This window comes from Sciurus carolinensis, chromosome 12 (assembly GCF_902686445.1).
Source record: "Sciurus carolinensis chromosome 12, mSciCar1.2, whole genome shotgun sequence".
Taxonomy (NCBI): Eukaryota; Metazoa; Chordata; class Mammalia; order Rodentia; family Sciuridae; genus Sciurus; species Sciurus carolinensis.
The window spans coordinates 54,227,675-54,246,161 of NC_062224.1; the positions used below are offsets into that span (position 1 = coordinate 54,227,675).

Here is an 18,487-nt window from a genome sequence, read left to right on the forward strand (position 1 = left end):
ATACAGAAAAGTGATTTATAGGAAGTTAACAGTAATTTGCCTAAAGCCACAAAATTGGTGAGGGGGAAAACTAAGATTAGAGCATATGCATTTGATTTTATATCTGTACAATAATAAAAATTCATACTTTCACATGGGCAATACTCCTATGAATATTTAGTATCATTAATTTTGTTCTATTAATTTCAAGTTATATTATTTATAAGAATTAGATATAAAGACACATTATAGAGGCATACAGGTATATTAGTTTACCTATACATTTTGAAGTTTGTGCTACATTATGTTAGTTTTACTAATTTGAGTGTTTTATTGCTTTTTTAAAAAAAAGCTTTATGATTGTTCATGTTAAGCACCTTGCTTTTTTCTTTTCAGTCACTAGATGGCAGCTCTGTATCTTTGTAAATTACCACTGCAGAAGGAAGTGAAAGGATTTAAGCCTGTTTTCTCTTTACAGATGATAAATAGTGCAGGTTTTCTGGTCCATCTGGTATTGTCTGTATTATTCTGTGGTCTGAATGAGAGATCCCCAGGACCTCTTGGTCAGCCCTGCAGCAGAGTTGGAAAGTATCTTTTAGGTTTTCTTCAGATGTATGTTCAGGCACCTGTTCTCTCAATTGAAGCTCATTGGAATTTATTAAATGAATTTTGACTTTTACTCTCTCCCTGTAGTTAATAATTCTGAGAGCTCAATATCTGTAGGGAAAAAAAATGACTCTAAAGCCTTCCTCCATCTAAAAGGAATTGGGGACTGTAGGGTTTCCAGAGTATCTGATGCTTAAAGCACATACAACTGGAATTCATGTGAAAACAAGGGGATATGGCTACTTTTTGAGTACTTTTATGGAATTAGGAAGTTTTTAAATAAAGACACATTTTTTAGAGCTCAATTTTTTTTTTTTTTTGAGACTTGTTCTTGCTTTTTACTATATAGGCCTAGAATGATCTTGCACTTCTGGATTTAAGTGATCCTCCTGCCTCAGCCTCACCAGTAACTGGGACTACGGAGTGTGTCATTGTATTTGGCACTTATTGATTATTTCAAGTTCAAGTAGTATGTTCTGAAAAATCTGTATTGTCCAAAGAATTATGTCATAAACTGAAATAGAACTTTAATAATATTCTTATTCTTTGGTATTTGAAATACTAAGTTCTTTTATACTCTAAAGAATTATAAATAGTTAAGTGTCAATTATTTTATCAAAAAATGTTTACTTCGAGTTAGATTGATGTATGTGGCATGCTTTAACTGGTTGCTACAAGGTTTAACTTATTTTTTGTTTTTGAAATTATATACAAAATTTTATTTTGAATCATTTTCCTAAAACTCTCAATATCTTTCTAATGTGAATAGATCACTTGAAAGGTAAACAGAATAAAAGTTTGATTTTTAAAGACTCTAGCTTTAGGTAATGATTGATACCAATTAAAAGTTAAATTATAATACTTATTAGTTATGAATAGCCACATTTATTACAAAGTGTTAGACAATAAATATAAATTAAACAGTATAAGGACCTTCTTTTATATGTTGAACAGTTTATATACTAATAAGTTCTCAAGTGTAAGAACAATGTACTGTTCCCATCAGCCCTACAGGGGCCCCTCATTGCCCAATTCAATAACAAATTTACTTGAATTAAAAATTATTTTCCACTGGATTTCCTGAAAGTATCTGTATAGTGCTCTTTATACAATGACGTCTCTGTACAATTTATTAGTTACAGAAGCATCTTAATTTAGGAACAAATAAAGGAAACAGAGGAGAATGATGTGGAGAACTTAGTTGATGGTACCTGAGAGATCACTCACAAGTGTCTTGGCACAGAAAAATTTGAAAAGTAAAAGAAGTCAGATCAAAAGAAAGGTGTGGGGTGAAAGTAATTCTGAAGAAATGGTGATGGATACTTCCAAAAGCAAGATGCCATTTGATTTAGGGTGGAATATAATGAATATAGGGAAGAAATAGGAATAAAAAACATTGTTTAATGCAAGGTCCTTCCAATGTCTAAAGGAAAAAGTAATATAGGTTAACCTACCATCTCTAACCCAAAATGCTTCAAAATCTCAAACTACTTGAATCTCCAGCATGATGCCACAAGTAGAAAATTCTATTACATGAAACTTTGAGTCATGTGCAAAATTATTAAAAATATTATAAAGAATTTCTTCATGCTATGTGTATGAGGTATATATGAAACAAATGAATTTCATGTTTAGACTTGGGTCACATTCCAAACATATCATTTTTTTAATTTTGTATTTTTAAAATTTATTTATTTTGATTCATTGTACACAAATGGGGTATAACTATTGTTCTCTGGTTGTACACAAAATGGTTGTACACCATTTGTGCAATCATACATATACATAGGGTAATGATGTTTGTCTCATTCTAAGATATCTTCTTGTGTATATGCAAATATTTCCAAAAAAAAAAAAAAAAAAAGAAATCCAAAACACGTCTGATCGCAAGCATTTTGGATGAAGGCTATTTGAACTATATGAACTTACAAGGATTACAAATTAACAAAACAATTCACAAGACTAGTAAATAACTAAAATATTAACCAGAGTAAGAAAAATAGGGCTTAGAGTGAGAGACACGAGAAAACATGGGTTAGTCACTCTCAAAGTCCACCTCAGTGTCTGATCATTCTAAGATGCTTAATAAGTACATTATAAGGGTTCTAACCTCATCCCATGGATTAAGCCATCGATGAATTCATAGCTGAATGTACTGTTGTGAGAGGTGGAACCTGCAGGAGGTGGGACCATGTTGAATGGAGTAGGTTATTTGGAGTGTGCCCTTTGGGACTACATCTTGTCTCTGATCTTCCTCTTTTTCTCTCTACTTTCTGGCCCTCATGAGGTAACACACCTGTTCTTCCATGATGTTCTGCCTCACTACAGGCCCACAGCAATGAGGCCAAGGTACTACGGACTGAAACCTCTGAAAACATGAGCCAAAACAAATCTTTCTTCCTTTAAGTTGTTTTTCTCAGGTATTCTGTCACAGCAGTGGAAAGCTGACTATATAGAATGTTTGTCCCTTATCAAACATTTGCTGACCTACTGTATGCAAAGTATTTGTGGTTGATATTGAGGGAAAAACAAGGAGTTCCAAGACAATATCCCAGTTAGTATGAAGCAGGCAGTTAAGGTGAAAGAGTATATCTCTTTCTTATACTCGAAATGATATGCAAGAGGTAAGGTAATTCTGCCAAGATATTTAGTGAATTTATATTGCAGAACTAATAATAAAAGGGAAGGTTATTGAGAAATTGTAAGGATGGTTTCTTTGATCAACTCCTTATTTTGGGCAGGTAGAGGAATAAGAGTGTTTTAGGAGGGAGAAGAGGGTAAAGGTAAGGAAGTGGAAGTGAACATGGCATTGGAGTGGGAGGTGTAGTATTCCAGGTGAGGTGAGAGGCAGCTTCCTTTCAGCCTTTTGACCTTCTCTGCATGCATCTTGATAGCCCTTGGAGAGCCCAGAGTCCATTGATTGCCACAACAGTCTCCTGACAGGTCTTCTTACTTCCAATCTTAATCCTGTCTAATCTCCTTTCCACAGTGCCTCCCTAATTATCTTCCTAAACATTCAAATTCACTGATGTCTGATTTCTATCTTCTTAAATTCATTCAAGGACTGCTTATAGTTTTTGAGAAAAACTTCAGACTCTTGAGTTTGATAGGTTTTCTCTTGCCATCCTCTGTCTTTTCCTGATCACTCACTGTTTCCTCTTGTTGGGCTTATTCCAGTCTTTAAAAATACCCTAGCTTTCTGAAACTTTTAAAGTCCTTTGCATTCATCTTTATGTATATGTTTCTTTTGCACTCCCACTTCCCTTCCTTTAATTTACATAATTTCCATTATTTAATCTAAACTCATCCAACTTGACTTCCTCTTAGACACTTTACCTGAGAAGCTTCAGCACAGATATTTCTTTTGATGTCCTCATTCTATGACGCCCTATATTTATCTCACTTTTCAATAATTATTGAGTTATGCATAGACCATTGAACTCTATAAGGATAAGACTGTTGGTACTTTCTTGTCCTTCTTGTGTCTAACACAGTATTTGACTTTATGGACATGATAACATTTTTCAGCAAGTGGGAAATGTTTGATGAAAGAATAAATATGTGAGGACCACATTGCTGAGAGAGAGAGCAGAGGGTGCATCTGGGAGAGTGGTAGAAAATTTGCTCGTATTTATACCCTAGTGGTTGAAAACGTGAGCTTTGGACCCGTTTGCCTGGGCATAAATCCCAGTTATTCTACTTGTAACTGAGGAACTGTCAAAGATAAACAAAACCAGACACTAGTAAAGATGGTAAGGATAGATATTGCTCAGTAGTAACTATTGCAATAGAGAAACAAGTCTTTTGTGAGCTGAACTCAACTTCAGTTTGTAGAAAGGCAAGCAGCATTTTAAAGGGAGAATGAAGGAACAGTGAAGAGGATGTGAAGAGACTTAGGAGAGTCAAGGAGGTGAAAATTATAAGGGGTTCATCAGTGTAAATAGATTAGGCCAGCAGTGTCTGCTAATTGGCAGTTATTGAAGTTAGGATTCTTTCTTTCCCCCAGGGACCAGGAAACAGTTTCTATCCTCACGTGTTGCTAAAATAAACAGTACATTTTGGGGCAGTCTTGAGTTTTCTCACGTAGGCTCTCTAAGGGGGGGTGTGGTCTTGAGATGTTGGACACCATGTTAGTGTTTGTTCAAGTCTTTGTAGGCCAGGGTTGAGGCCTCATCAAGAAGAGGGGTCAGAGGTTTAGCTGGAGTTATGAAGGAGAGAAGCTTTGTCAGAACTTGTGTTAGTCTGTTTTCTGTTGCTACAGAAGATAGAACACTATAGATTGGGTAATTTCTAATGAATACAGATTTTTTAAACTTACAGTTCTGACAGCTGGCAAGTCCAAGAGTGTGGTACCATCATCTGGTGAGGGCCTTTTATCATATCACAACGTGGCAGAGTGCAACACTTCAAGGGACAGAGCAAGTGTACTAGCTGAGTCTTCTTTTCATCCACTAATACCATCATGGGGGCCTCACCCTCATGATCTCATCCAATCCCAATTCCCTTCCAAGTACCAGTTTTGGACGTAATTAACTACTCTAACTTATGGATTTAACATGATTTTTGCAGGGGGCAGGGGGAACATATTCAAACCATACCAGAAATTTAGTAGAACTGCTAATGAAATGTTAGTTATTGAAGTCAATATGAGATTTACTATGCTTTTCAGGGAAATTGTTTTATTCTGTGGTCTTAGTTTCCTCATGTATAAAATAGGTATAATAACAATTCCTATCTCTTAGGGTTTTGGTAGGTTTTAAATGCATTCATTTATGTGGAATGCTTTGAAGAACTTCTGGCACTTAGTAAACACATAACATTAGCTATTGCTTTTTTAACAATGTTATCTGAGCAGTATTCTGTGTATTTGAAAGTTGCTTTCATAATATAGTCAATCATTATTTGTCAATTCTGTATTTTCAAACTCACTTGATAAAATTTATTGTATTGCTCAAATCAATAGTCATGTAGTGCTTTCATGGTCATTTGCAAACATACACAAAGTATTAAAACTTTTTGTCTCTCGACTATATATACTGAGCGAGGGGAAGCTCTGTTTTCTTATTTCAGCTTTATTCTGTAAACAAGTATCTTTTTGCAGTCTATTTTATTGCCATGTTTTTTACCTTTTTGTATTTTTGCCTGGTGATTTCACTGTTGAAAACGGTCCCCAAGCTTAGTGCTAAAGAGCTGTCTGGTGTTCCTAAGTGCAGGAAGGCTGTGATGTACCATATGGAGAAAATGCAGGCCAGATGAACTCTGTTCTAGCATAAGTTACTGTGATCCTAGCCATCAGTTCAATGTTAAGGAATCAGCAATAGATATTAAATATGGTGTCTTTTAACAGGAACACACATGAAGGGTTATTATACTCTTGTTAGTTGACAAAAATTTGACCAAATGTTTGCAGGACTCTAACCCTATGTTTCCTATAGGAGCAGGGCTTCAGTATTGATTACTTCAGTGTTTGCAGTTACTTTATTCATAACTAATATGAATACCGTGAATTGACTGTATCTTATTTATTCCTCATGATATCCCTCTGTAGTTGGCCAACTGGGTATGGGTTATCCATATTTTATAGGCTATTTAGACTTTATAAGCCAAGTTGAGAATTTAACACATCTTGTGCTCAGCAGTCAGGAGCAATGGGTTTTTGAACAAGTAAGTATAATGATGGGTTAATACTTAAGGAAAAATTACTTGGAAAGGAAATGTAATATTGATAGGAAGAGGGACAGTAGAGCCATTTAGGAGGACCAGCTATTAAACTTTCAACCCCATTTGTGTGGTGATGAGAATCCCAACTAATGTGTTGATGTGATATAGGAAAGATAGCAAGCAAAGACTGCCAGTGGAGTTGGTAACTCTGTAGAGTATAAATTAGTCTGTCCTTTTAAAAGCAGAGTCTCTGTATCAGAAACATTGACATCAACTGGAAACTGGTTTAAGAGACAAAGATTTAAAAAAATGATTTAAAGATGTTAGCAAGCCTAAGTAAACAAGGCAGGGAGATAACATTTTGTTGGATAAGATACATTTTAAATTTAAGGAAAGGCGTGGGATGATCAAATAGCAGTGATATCTAAAAAGTTACAATATGGAAGTGAAGCATTCACCAATGAAAAAAGAAAAGCTTGCAATGATGAGAGATTACAGATGCAAAACCTGATGAGGTCTTTCAGTATATTTAGAGAGGATAGTGGACCAAGGACAGAGCCTTCACCTCTCCTCCCAAAATCCAGGGAAGGAAACAGAGAAGAAGAATGGGAAGGAAGGAGGGTAAAATTGTAGAAGCCAAGAGAAGAGAGCGTTTTAAGAAGGTAGAAGTGATTAATAGTCTGATTCTTTAGAATAGCCAGGGTTAAAGTTATAGTATTTGGCAACAAGGAGAATGTTAGTGATACTAAGAGAGCAATTCTATAAGAACAGCAGGGTCAAAAGGTAACTCCACCACTATGGCTAATGTTCCTAATCTGTTCCATTTGATTTTCTCTAAGCTTTGCTCTTTAGGAAGTTTTTTTATGACCTTTGAGAATAGTTGGGTGTTAACACAGGAAAGGTGATTAGGAGGTGAAAAATGGAGCTGCATTTTACACCCATAGATCATTAGAGGAAAGTGAAACTGTAACAAAATCTTGTTTTCTTCTTTGCACTATTTGGGACAATTAAGAAATATATTGCTTTAGAGTATGATCCAAAACTGTGCCACAAATCCAGATCAAATAACTGGAGAGAAAATTCAGAAGACAGGAGAGGGAACAAAAACACCAAGTTCCTTTCTTTTCCTGTTTATTTCACCTTTTCTTGGTCCCTTTTCCTCAAACACATTGTTTATTACTCCCACTGAGTTTATTCACTAATAATGATTCCTTTAACCTCTACATCAATCGGTTTATCAGGTATTATTGCTGAAAGTAATATGACCAATTATGATTTCCAAATCACACTTCTTTTTTATGTAGTAAAGGATCTGAAAGAGTTATTCATATTCATTTCAACTCAAAAACATTTTAATTTTTTTAAATATTTATTTTAGTTGTAGATGAACACAATGCCTTTATTTTATTTTTATTTTTATGTGGTGCTAAGGACCAAACTCAGTCCTCACACATGCTAGGCAAGCGTTCTACCACTAAACCACAACCACAGCCCACATTTTAATTTTTAATAATTCATTTTTTGTTTCATTATAGAGATTCATAGATGCCATTTGAGCCCTCTCTGTGTGAAGCTTTTCTTTTTTATATGTTCTACTTTAAGAAACCCTAGATAAGTTATTTATAATTTACTGTATGTTCTAATACTTAACCCTTTCTTGAAATTTCATTTCAAATTTGACATTGTACTTTATTTTTGTGTATAATAACATTTAAGATCTGAATTTCTTTTCTGTAGAATCATGTCTGTGATGTAGTGGTTTATTGTTTATATGGAATGCCATGGGTTTGTTCCAGAACCTTAGAATGGTTCAGAATGTAGAACATAACAAATACAATTTATATGCTTCTGTGAAGATTAGGACTCTTATTTTATAGATGTGCCCTAACCTATTTCATACAGTCCCCTGGGATGCCAGTAATATATCCTTAGACCTTATCAGAACTTAAAAATCTGAGGATGGGGACTGGAATTGTAGCTCAGTGGTGGAATGCTTGCCTAGCCTGTGTGAGGCACTGGGTTCCATTCTCAGCACCACATAGAAATAAATAAATTAAAGGTCCGTTTACAACTAAAAAATTTTTTAAAAAAAAATATGAGGATGGTAGAAAATGAATTATATATCTTATATCAAAATTTACTAAAGAAATTATCACAGTGGTAACTTACTAATAAGCAGTTCTTATATTCAATGTTCTGAAAGTATCCTGCTTACATAATAAACATAATAAAGTTTCAAAGATGAGCAAATTAACTTTTCAGCAAAATCTTTACTTGAGTGTATCTTGGCTTTCTTCTTGACAGTTGTAACCTTAATGTTACAGTAATGTTTTCTTTTTCTGGGAATCGGATAATCTTGCATTTGGAAAAATGCTTTTGGTGAACATTTTATTTTTCAATGGCTATTTGTAGTTTGTGATATGCAAGTGTTCAAACAATTTATAAGAACTCACCATCACCACCCACATGTAAGATTATACAGGAATGGAAGAATTTTGGCTGACTTATTGTATATAATTGTTGCGCCAAAGTAGATGGAAGACTCTACCACTTTTAATGATTGAGTGTTTTGAAACAATATTTTTAAATATAAATAATCTTAAAATTGGTGTTACATAAATTATATTACTTATTGTATTGACTAAAAATAGGTTTATCTTCTCCATTTAGAAGGATGTACCCATTATATATGTTCTTCACAAAAATTGCCAATTATCAGTTTTCCTTTTCTTCTTTTAAAAATATTTAATTTTGGGGGCTGGGGAGATAGCTCAGTCGGTAGAGTGCTTGCCTTGTAAGCACAAGGCCCTGGGTTCGATCCCCAGCACCCAAAAAAAAAAAAAAAAAATTTTAATTTTTGATAGTTTAAGAACTTTATCCCATAAAGTATTACACAGTTTCTGGTAATGCTGCATCTTTTTTAAAAAGTATAAAAGTCTAGAGATAATAAATGTGTTTCTCCAATGTCATATCTTTGAGAATCTGATAGGCCTCCCTCTATTTGTATTCTGAAGAGATAGAAGATTAAGTTTCAGTCACTGGACACAGGGGAGCAGGCTCCTAATTCGAGGGCTTTGCATGGACAACAGAGTGCCTGGCAATCTCGTAGAGATTAAATTAGAGCTTTGTCAGTGGGTGGCCTTGCAGATGGATCTTCCCTTCACTTCCTGTGGATTCTGAGAGAAGATGTTTGCTTAAATGACCAAAGAAGGGGCTGGGGCTATAGCATAATTGGTAGAGTGCTTGCCTTGCAAACATCAAGGCCCTGGGTTCAAATCCTCGTCACTCCAAAAAAAAAAAAAAAAATGACCTAAGAATAGAAAGCCTTCTTTTCTTAATAATGACCAATATTTACCATGTAAATCCCTAAACACAAATCAGCAAACCAAAACACACAGAGAAATCAACCCTTAAATGCTGACAAACAAGGCAAACCTTCTCCAGATAGCACTATAGAAAGTCCCTGCTGACTCTCTGAATTGGTACTCTCTGAGAGCCAGCCAGCCCTAGCTGTTACCTTGGATAAGGAAGGCCAGATAAGAATGTAAATAATCCAATTGACAAATGGGCTAAAGAAATGAATAGACACTTCACAGAAGAAGATATACAAGCAATCAACAAACATATGGAAAAATGTTCAACATCTCTAGTAATAAGAGAAATGCAAATCAAAACCACCCTAAGATTCCATCTCACCCCAATTAGAATGGCGATTATCAAGAATACAAGCAACAACAGGTGTTGGCGAGGATGTGGGGAGAAAGGTACACTCTTACATTGCTGGTGGGGCTTCAAATTAGTGCAGCCACTCTGGAAAGCAGTGTGGAGACTCCTTAGAAAACTTGGAATGGAACCACCATTTGACCCAGCTATCCCACTCCTTGGCCTATAGCCAAAGGACTTAAAATCAGCATATTACAGAGATACAGCCACATCAATGTTCATAGCTGCTCAGTTCACAATAGCCAGATTGTGGAACCAACCTAGATGTCCTTCAATTGATGAATGGATAAAGAAACTGTGGTATATATATACAATGAAATATTACTCAGCCATAAAGAATGATAAAATTATGGCATTTGCAGGCAAATGGATGAAACTGGAGAATATCATGCTAAGTGAGATAAGCCAATCTCAAAAAACCAAAGGAAGAATGATATCGCTAATAAGTGGATGATGACACATAATGGGGGGTGGGAAGGGTTAGTGTTGGGGTTGGAGTTGTGTTTAGGGAGGGGGACAGGAATGGAGGAATGAAGGACTGTATAGATGGAGGGGAGGGGTATGAGGGGAGGGGGGGGAGGGAAAAAATGGCAGAATGAATCAAACAACATTACCCTATGTAAATTTATGATTACACAAATGGTATGCCTTTACGCCATGTACAGACAGAGAAACAACATGTATCCCATTTGTTTACAAAAAAAAAAAAAAAAAAAAAAAGATTCTCTGATGACTCTTAGCTAAATTGAGGAACCAAAACCCTACATATATTTAGCTATTCTGTAATAGTGGCTGGCTGGCTTTATTTTATAGGCTAGTCAGTTAAGTTTTGAGAACATTATTAATTATTTGCTCTGCTTTTATGGAATGGGTAAAGATTGGTCATAGAGGGGAGTAGAGTCTAGCAAATTGTGTTTTTCTGTTTGTTTGGTTGTTCTTTTTACAATGGGACTAATGCAAATTTTCTCCCATGTTCTCTATCTATAAAAAAACTGTATAAAAATATTACCTATATAAAAATTTGTCCTTTTGTCTCTGTAGTCTGTTTATTATTATCTTAAAAAAATTCTTTGACTGCCACATGGAACCACCTGGCTGCCATGGCCATATTTATTATAGACACAGTTCTGGAATTTTTTCTCTTATCATCATTTCCTCTGCCATTTCTTAGTTCTGGTTTTCATTGTATCTTATACTTGAAAACTTTGGAGTGTATCAAATTCTTATTTTCTCAACTTTTTATTGGCTAAGTTCCCTTAATTATCTCTTTAAAAAATAAGGAAAATATACAACACATACACACAAAATAATTAATTGGTCCAACCCCAAATCTATCCCCACTCAGTATAGGCCATCTATTACTATACAATATGCTTTAGTTATGTCAGGGTGAGTTTGTCATTGATAGGGTGTTTGAAGCCACATGATGCAAATACAATGTAAGGAAACATTGCTAGTCTTGCAAAATTTGTAGGATTTCTTAAAATCAGGAAAGGTGATGATGGAGAATTTGTATCACATATTATGTAGTGGATTCATGAGCACCTAGCACAGTTGGCAAATAGAGCAAGGATTATTACATAACAGAATGTGTTTTTTTAAAAGGTGAATTTACATATCGTGATTGCCAAAGGCCATTAATAAGATTCATGAAGTTCTCAGATATTACCAAAAAATGACCATCTCTTCACAATGTAATAAATCATAGCATCATGTAGTTTTGTTCAAAATTTGCATGGAAAAATTTTAATTCTAAGAATTTATAAATGCATGCAATTATGATAAAATATTTTAAAAAAATAAGTCGATATAGTTGCTTAGGGAAAAATCTTTTTTCATAATTTTTTCTGAAATATTGATACCTGGTCAGGCTTTGTTGCAGAAACCAGAAAATATGCTAGGTGTATTAAACAGCAGTGTTTGTTACATAAATAAAGTGTTTTTATGGAAAGGTTGGAAAGTTTAAAGGCTCTACTTCTAAGCTAAAACTTTCACAGATTTTTGAAACATGGTCTGCCAGGAAAGCTAAGACCTTTGAGGTCACCATTGCAAATTGGAGAGTGGACATTGGAATGTTGTTTGAGAGAAGTTTCAAGTTTTCAGATCTTTACTGTTAACAGAATAGCCAGGACTCGAAAGAGGATGGTTCTCACCTCATTCCACTTTGTAAAACTTTGTGTGACTATACTTAGTTGAACCTGGCTACAAGAGAGTGTGTGGATGTAATTTTTCTTCATAATTCAATTAATAGAAGGAGAGGGGGTGAGGGTTGGGAGAAGAACCCAACATAACTGCCAAATTGTCTAGAGTGTATTACACTTAAGAGGTTGTAATACCCTGGCTGTTCTAAACAGTCCAGTCCCAGGGTATAAGAACTAGCATTGAGGTGCTGTGATACTGCAGAAGGAGATGGACAGGTCCAGGATTACACAAAGTACAGTTTATTGGGAGCTTACTAATAGCAGCATGGTCCTGTGTACAACCAGTGAATCCCTTTTGATTTGGGCCAGCAGTAAGGATGTGTGTATTTGTTGCGACCCAAGTGGCTTCATCTAAGCCTGAATGTACCTGGTTTATCTCACACTAATACCAAAGAGTCAGGGACATTCCTGGCACGGGTCTGGTCATAAAGCTCTACATACCAGTCTAATGGTTTTATGTATTTATAGTATGCTGGGGTAAACAGCTTGGGGTAAACAGATCTAGGTTACTCAGGAGTGATCATGGTGGTTATGACTTAAGATGACTGTAGTCATGTTACGATGAATTCCTATACAGGTGTTTTTCTGGTACCAGTTATTCTGTAGAATTCTCTTTAGTCTTTTGCCAACTGACTATGTAAATTATATTTAAAAATCCAAGATATCTTCCTAGTCACTTATACTATGACATCTGTTGCAACTAGCTATGGATGCTGTGTTGGAGAAGATGCCTGTGACTGTGGGAGCATAAATACATGTAGAAAAGAGTGTAATAATTTCTACTATGCTAAGCCATTGTGACTTAAGGGACACTTTCTTATTTGTGAGTTTGTTTTGTTTTGCTAAATGTTCTATGATATTTATAATGCTTTTTATGATATTCAGATCTATAATGGAAAAGAACTGACCTATATAAAACCATTTAAAAATAGAATTTTGGAAAAGATGTGTGCCATATGTTTTCTTTCATTTGTGAAAATTAGAGAGGGAAAAAAAAAAAAAAAGGAATAGTAACAACAAAAAAGATCTCTTGAAAATAGAAGGGAGACACTTAGGGTAGTGGAAGGCATCCAGGATGGGGAGGAGGAGAGGGCAAGGGGAGATACTGGGGAATGAAATTGATCAAGTCATGTTATGTACTTGTATGAATATGCTACTATTATGAATAATTCATATGCACCAATAAAAAAATTTTAAAAATTGAAAAAAAAATAGTTTTGAAAAACTGTTCCAGAATCTATTTTGTGTCTTCCATTCATCAATTAGCCTTTTTAATATAATAATAATTCATAGGGAAAAGAGAACCCTAATTATATATCAGGATAATTCAAGAAACACAGATTTGTAATTGAAGGTCACTTTCAAGATATACTTGGAAAATGAAGATAATCTATACATTTAACTAATCCATTGTAACAAAGGATTAGTCATACTCTTATTAGGATGAATTTCAGTGCTAATGTTTTATCTTTTAATTACCTCTATGTACTAGCATCATAATTCGTGAATGGAATTATGTACATTGGGCAAACAGGATATAAAACTTTGTTTATTATAATAATTTATTTTACCACGGAAAATATATGGCACAGTTTCCCAAACTCTGAATTATAATACTCTACTCTTTTGTCTAGACATTGGTGAAAAATAATAACTCGAGATGGTGTGTGTATGTGTATGTATATGAGTACCTATACTTACATATGAATATAATGTATCACTCAAATTTTTGCCTGTTTTAACTGTCTGTCTTGCTAGGGCATATGCCTGTAATTCCAGAGACTCAGGAGGCTGAAGTAGGAGGATCCTGTTTCAAAATAGAAAAGGCCAGGATGTAGCTCATTGGAAAAAGCACCACTGCATTCAGTCCCTTATACTGAAAATAAGAAAGAAGAAAAACAAGAAGAAAAGGAAAAAATAGTGTCCATGTTTATAAATTTGATTTGGGAAGGCCATCAGTTACCACTTTTTGAAATAAAATTGCAGTAAACATGATATAAGTGGTGTGACACATACTCATATATATGCCCATACTCCCACAGATGTCAAAGGTACTTCACATTCCCCCATCAGAGACGCATTCAGCAACTGCTTTTTAAAAGATAGCGATTGCCTTTAAACCTAAGGATTACTTCAAAAATGTCTCTAGGCACTATCCTAATAGCAAATGTTCTTAGGAAGGAAAGAGAAAGACCTATTTTAGAAATAACTATCACTCAGCATTTTCTTCCCTATTCCCGGCCATCTATTGTTCTCAGTGACATTAGAAGATGAGGCAGATAAGGACCTTAGGGTCCTACGGTAATGTGTATAAACCACTATAAAATCCAAGGATAGAAAAGAGGGTACATATAATAATAGTAGTATGTTTCTGTGGAGGCATATTTCTGGAAGTATTACAACCAAGAAATACAATTTTATTTTAATTTTATATGTTTTTTTGACATTTGGATTTTTTCCTAATTTTCTATTTAACTATAATCTGTCCTTGTTGTCCCTCAGGAAATTTTGGATATGAAGTCTGAGGGACAGGCAAATGTAATTCAGCAGCTGGAACAAACCATCGAAGATCTGAGGACCAAAATAGCTGAACTAGAAAAGCAGTACCCTGTCCTGGACACGGAGGTGGCCAGCAGCAATCAAGGGACTGAGTATGGAGTGACATCTTCAGAAGATGTCTGCCTGGAAACTTTCAGATTAGTAGGAAAGGATATGCAACCTCAAAGGATTTTAGAGGCAAAATCAATACAGACTTCCCCAACAGAGGAGGGCAGGATACTGATACTACCATCCGTGAAGGCACTGTCAGAAGGTCCTCCATACCCACCTGGGGCTGAGAGTGGAGAGTCAGCCATTCCAGCCTCACCTTCTGGACCTCAGACAAAATTTTGTTCAGAGATTTCTTTGATTGTTTCTCCAAGGCGAATATCAGTACAGCTTGAGGCCCATCAGTCCACACTGAGTGTATCACAGCCTCCATCACCTTCATCCCTTCCATGTTCTGATGGTCAGGGGCAGCCTGGGACACAGCTGTCCTATCCTTCTCTTCATACTGAGCTTGAAACCAGCCATGAACACTCTGTTTTCTCCTCCTTTGGAAACAGCTGTAATATTCCACCCCCACCACCTCTGCCTTGCACAGAGTCCTCTACCTCCATGCCTAGCCTGAGCATGGTGACTCCATCACCTTCCCCTCTCCCTGACATGACAGTGCCTCCTCTGCCCAGTGTAGCAGTTCCCCTACCTCCCCCTCTGCCTGGTACTGAAATGCTGCCACCCCCTCCTGCTCCATCTGTTCCTGGAGTGGGAATACCTGCCCCCCCTCCTCTACCTAGTATGGGAATACCTCCTCCTCCCCCTCTCCCTGGAGTGGGAATACCCCCTCCTCCTCCTCTTCCTGGAGTGGGAATATCCCCTCCTCCTCCTCTTCCAGGAATACCTCTTCCTCCCCCTCTCCCTGGAGTGGGAATACCCCCTCCTCCTCCTCTTCCTGACATGGGAATACCTCCTCCTCCCCCTCTCCCTGGAGTGGGAATACCCCCTCCTCCTCCTCTTCCTGGAGTGGGAATATCCCCTCCTCCTCCTCTTCCAGGAATACCTCTTCCTCCCCCTCTCCCTGGAGTGGGAATACCCCCTCCTCCTCCTCTTCCTGACATGGGAATACCTCCTCCTCCCCCCCTTCCTGGAGTGGGAATACCCCCTCCCCCTCCTCTTCCTGGAATGGGAATACCTCCTCCCCCTCCTCTCCCTGGAGTGGGAATACCCCCTCCCCCTCCTCTTCCTGGAATACCTCCACCTCCTCCCCCTCTCCCTGGAGTGGGAATACCCCCTCCCCCTCCTCTTCCTGGAATACCTCCACCTCCTCCCCCTCTCCCTGGAGTGGGAATACCCCCTCCCCCTCCTCTTCCTGGAGTGGGAATACCCCCTCCCCCTCCTCTTCCTGGAGTGGGAATACCTCCTCCTCCTCCTCTTCCTGGAGTTGGTATTCCCCAACCTCCTCCTTTGCTGGGTATTCCACCTGCTCCAGCCCCTCCTCCCCCACCTCCTGGGACAGGAATTCCCCCACCTCCTCCACCCCCTCTGCTCCCTGGATCAGGGCCTTCACTCTCCCCACAAGTCGGGAGTAGCACTTTACCAACACCACAAGTGTGTGGGTTTCTTCCTCCTCCATTGCCAACTGGCTTGTTTGGATTAGGGATGAATCAGGACAGAGGGAGTAGGAAGCAACCAATAGAGCCTTGTCGGCCAATGAAGCCTCTTTACTGGACAAGAATTCAACTCCATAGTAAAAGGTAACATGAAAGCAAGCTCATCTTCATACAGTTTTGTCAATACAAGGGGAGCATTGTACCTTACAACTTTTGGAAAAAATATAACTTAATGTGTTTTTTAAGTACAATTCTAAAAATTACCTGTAGATTTTTATATCATTATTTGGTGAATCAGTTTGTTATTTAAAATTGCAGGCTTTTCTCCAGCAATATCAAAGGGGTAAAACAAAATATATGTTTTGATGTGTGAGTGTATGTATGTTCATCTATATAGTTACTGATGTGTCTTTTAAGGCCATTTTTCTTTGCATATGTGCTGTTTCCTAGTTGCAGAACTTGACCACTACTCATGTCTGAATCCAAGTGAAACAATGCTCATATACAAAATGAAGGAGTGCAGATAAGCAGGGATGTGTAGACCAGTTATTTTCCATATAAGATTCTATTCATTGATTTCATTATTTAAATTTCTATTTCTTACAGCTTAAAAAAATGGAAATCAAATCCATAGGCAAACTGACTCCTAAGTATGGTGTTTGTACCCTTTAAAAGACAGAACCTTGCTTGACTGTTCTGTTTTGTTTGTAGCCATTATTCTTTTTTTTTTTTTTTTGCGGTGCTGGGGATCGAACCCAGGGCCTTGTGCTTGCAAGGCAAGCACTCTACCAACTGAGCTATCTCCCCAACCCCATAGCCATTATTCTTAAGAAACAATTACAAAAATACATCCACACTCCATGTGTGAAATAATTTAAAGAAGTTCATGGTACTTCTGCCAGTGATTGTCCACACAGTGTGAAGTTATAAAATTATCATTGGGGATGATTATCATAAAATAATACTTTTCAACAATCTTATTCCAGATTGTTCATCCATACATAGTCCATGACCTGGTTCCCCAGTCATTGAGACAGTGCTGGGAGACTTGACTGTGGAATGTGAGGGAGGGGAAAGAAAAACCACATAATCAGAAATGCCCCTGGCTTTCCTTGTTCAAACTTATCACAGTTCCTTGTATTTTCTTTGGGTTATGTGACATGCATTTAGAAACAGGATATTTAGCAGGTTTATTTTTATTTCTTCTGCTAATTTTCTCTTCACTAAACCCAATCAGGAGGCAAGAATCTATATACCTGACTATTTTTTAACTTTGTATTTCCTTCTCTGTGAAGATGCCATATCATTTATATATGCTGATGGATCATTTAAAACTGTGTCCCAAACTGATTTTCTCCATATATATGATATGCAGTTCTTTTGTTTTGTTGTTGTTTTGCTTTTGTAAAAATCATTAACCCTTTTTAGGGTACTACATGAGTAATCTGCCAGACTAATGAGGTAAGTTGGTATTGTGAGATATGAAGCATTTCTTGCCTTCACAGCTCATTCTGAGAAGGGGTTTCTTTTTATGTTCTTCTATGGTGATTTCATAACACACAATTCTTGGAAATTATTTCTTGGCAAAGGTTTTGTTCTATATGGATGGCAATTTAACTTTCTCATCAAGTTGATAAAATATTACTTCCTTTTTATCTCTCTTCCCTTCCCCTCCCTTCTTTCTATTTCCCTCCTCCCTCCCTGCCTTCCCTTCTTTTCTCTTTATGCTCAGTGTGATGTAGTTCTGTTTGATGGCACTTTCATTGTTCTTTTGCTTAACTATAGAGACTCCAGTCCTGCACTTATTTGGGAAAAAATTGAAGAGCCATCCATAGATTGTCATGAATTTGAGGAATTGTTTTCTAAGACTGCTGTCAAGGAGAGAAAGAAACCTATTTCTGATACCATCTCAAAGACCAAGGCTAAACAAGTAAGTATTCTTGTGCTTTCTGAAATTGGACAGGTTTCTGACAGAAGTACAGACTTTCACTGGAAAAACTTTGAAATGATTTATGGACTGTGTAAAACCCTCACAGACCTTGGGTAGATAGCAAACATTAGAATTTTAGAACATGTGGCTAAGTAAGACTAGCCAAGATGGAACAACAAATAATCAACATCATTAAGTAATAATGTTCTGACTTTCATTTGTAATCTCATAATACATAC

The 18,487-nt window shown here is 36.7% G+C and overlaps 1 protein-coding gene across 1 annotated transcript in view; it reads left to right on the forward strand.

Moving 5' to 3' along the window:
• Fmn2 (formin 2) overlaps positions 1–18,487 on the forward strand; it is a 275,933-nt gene that overhangs the window by 27,796 nt on the left and 229,650 nt on the right. Inside the window, exons 5-6 of the mRNA XM_047520535.1 lie at positions 14,673–16,462; positions 18,104–18,248. Coding sequence (XP_047376491.1) covers positions 14,673–16,462; positions 18,104–18,248 — 1,935 coding nt within the window. The remainder of the gene's footprint in view (positions 1–14,672; positions 16,463–18,103; positions 18,249–18,487) is intronic.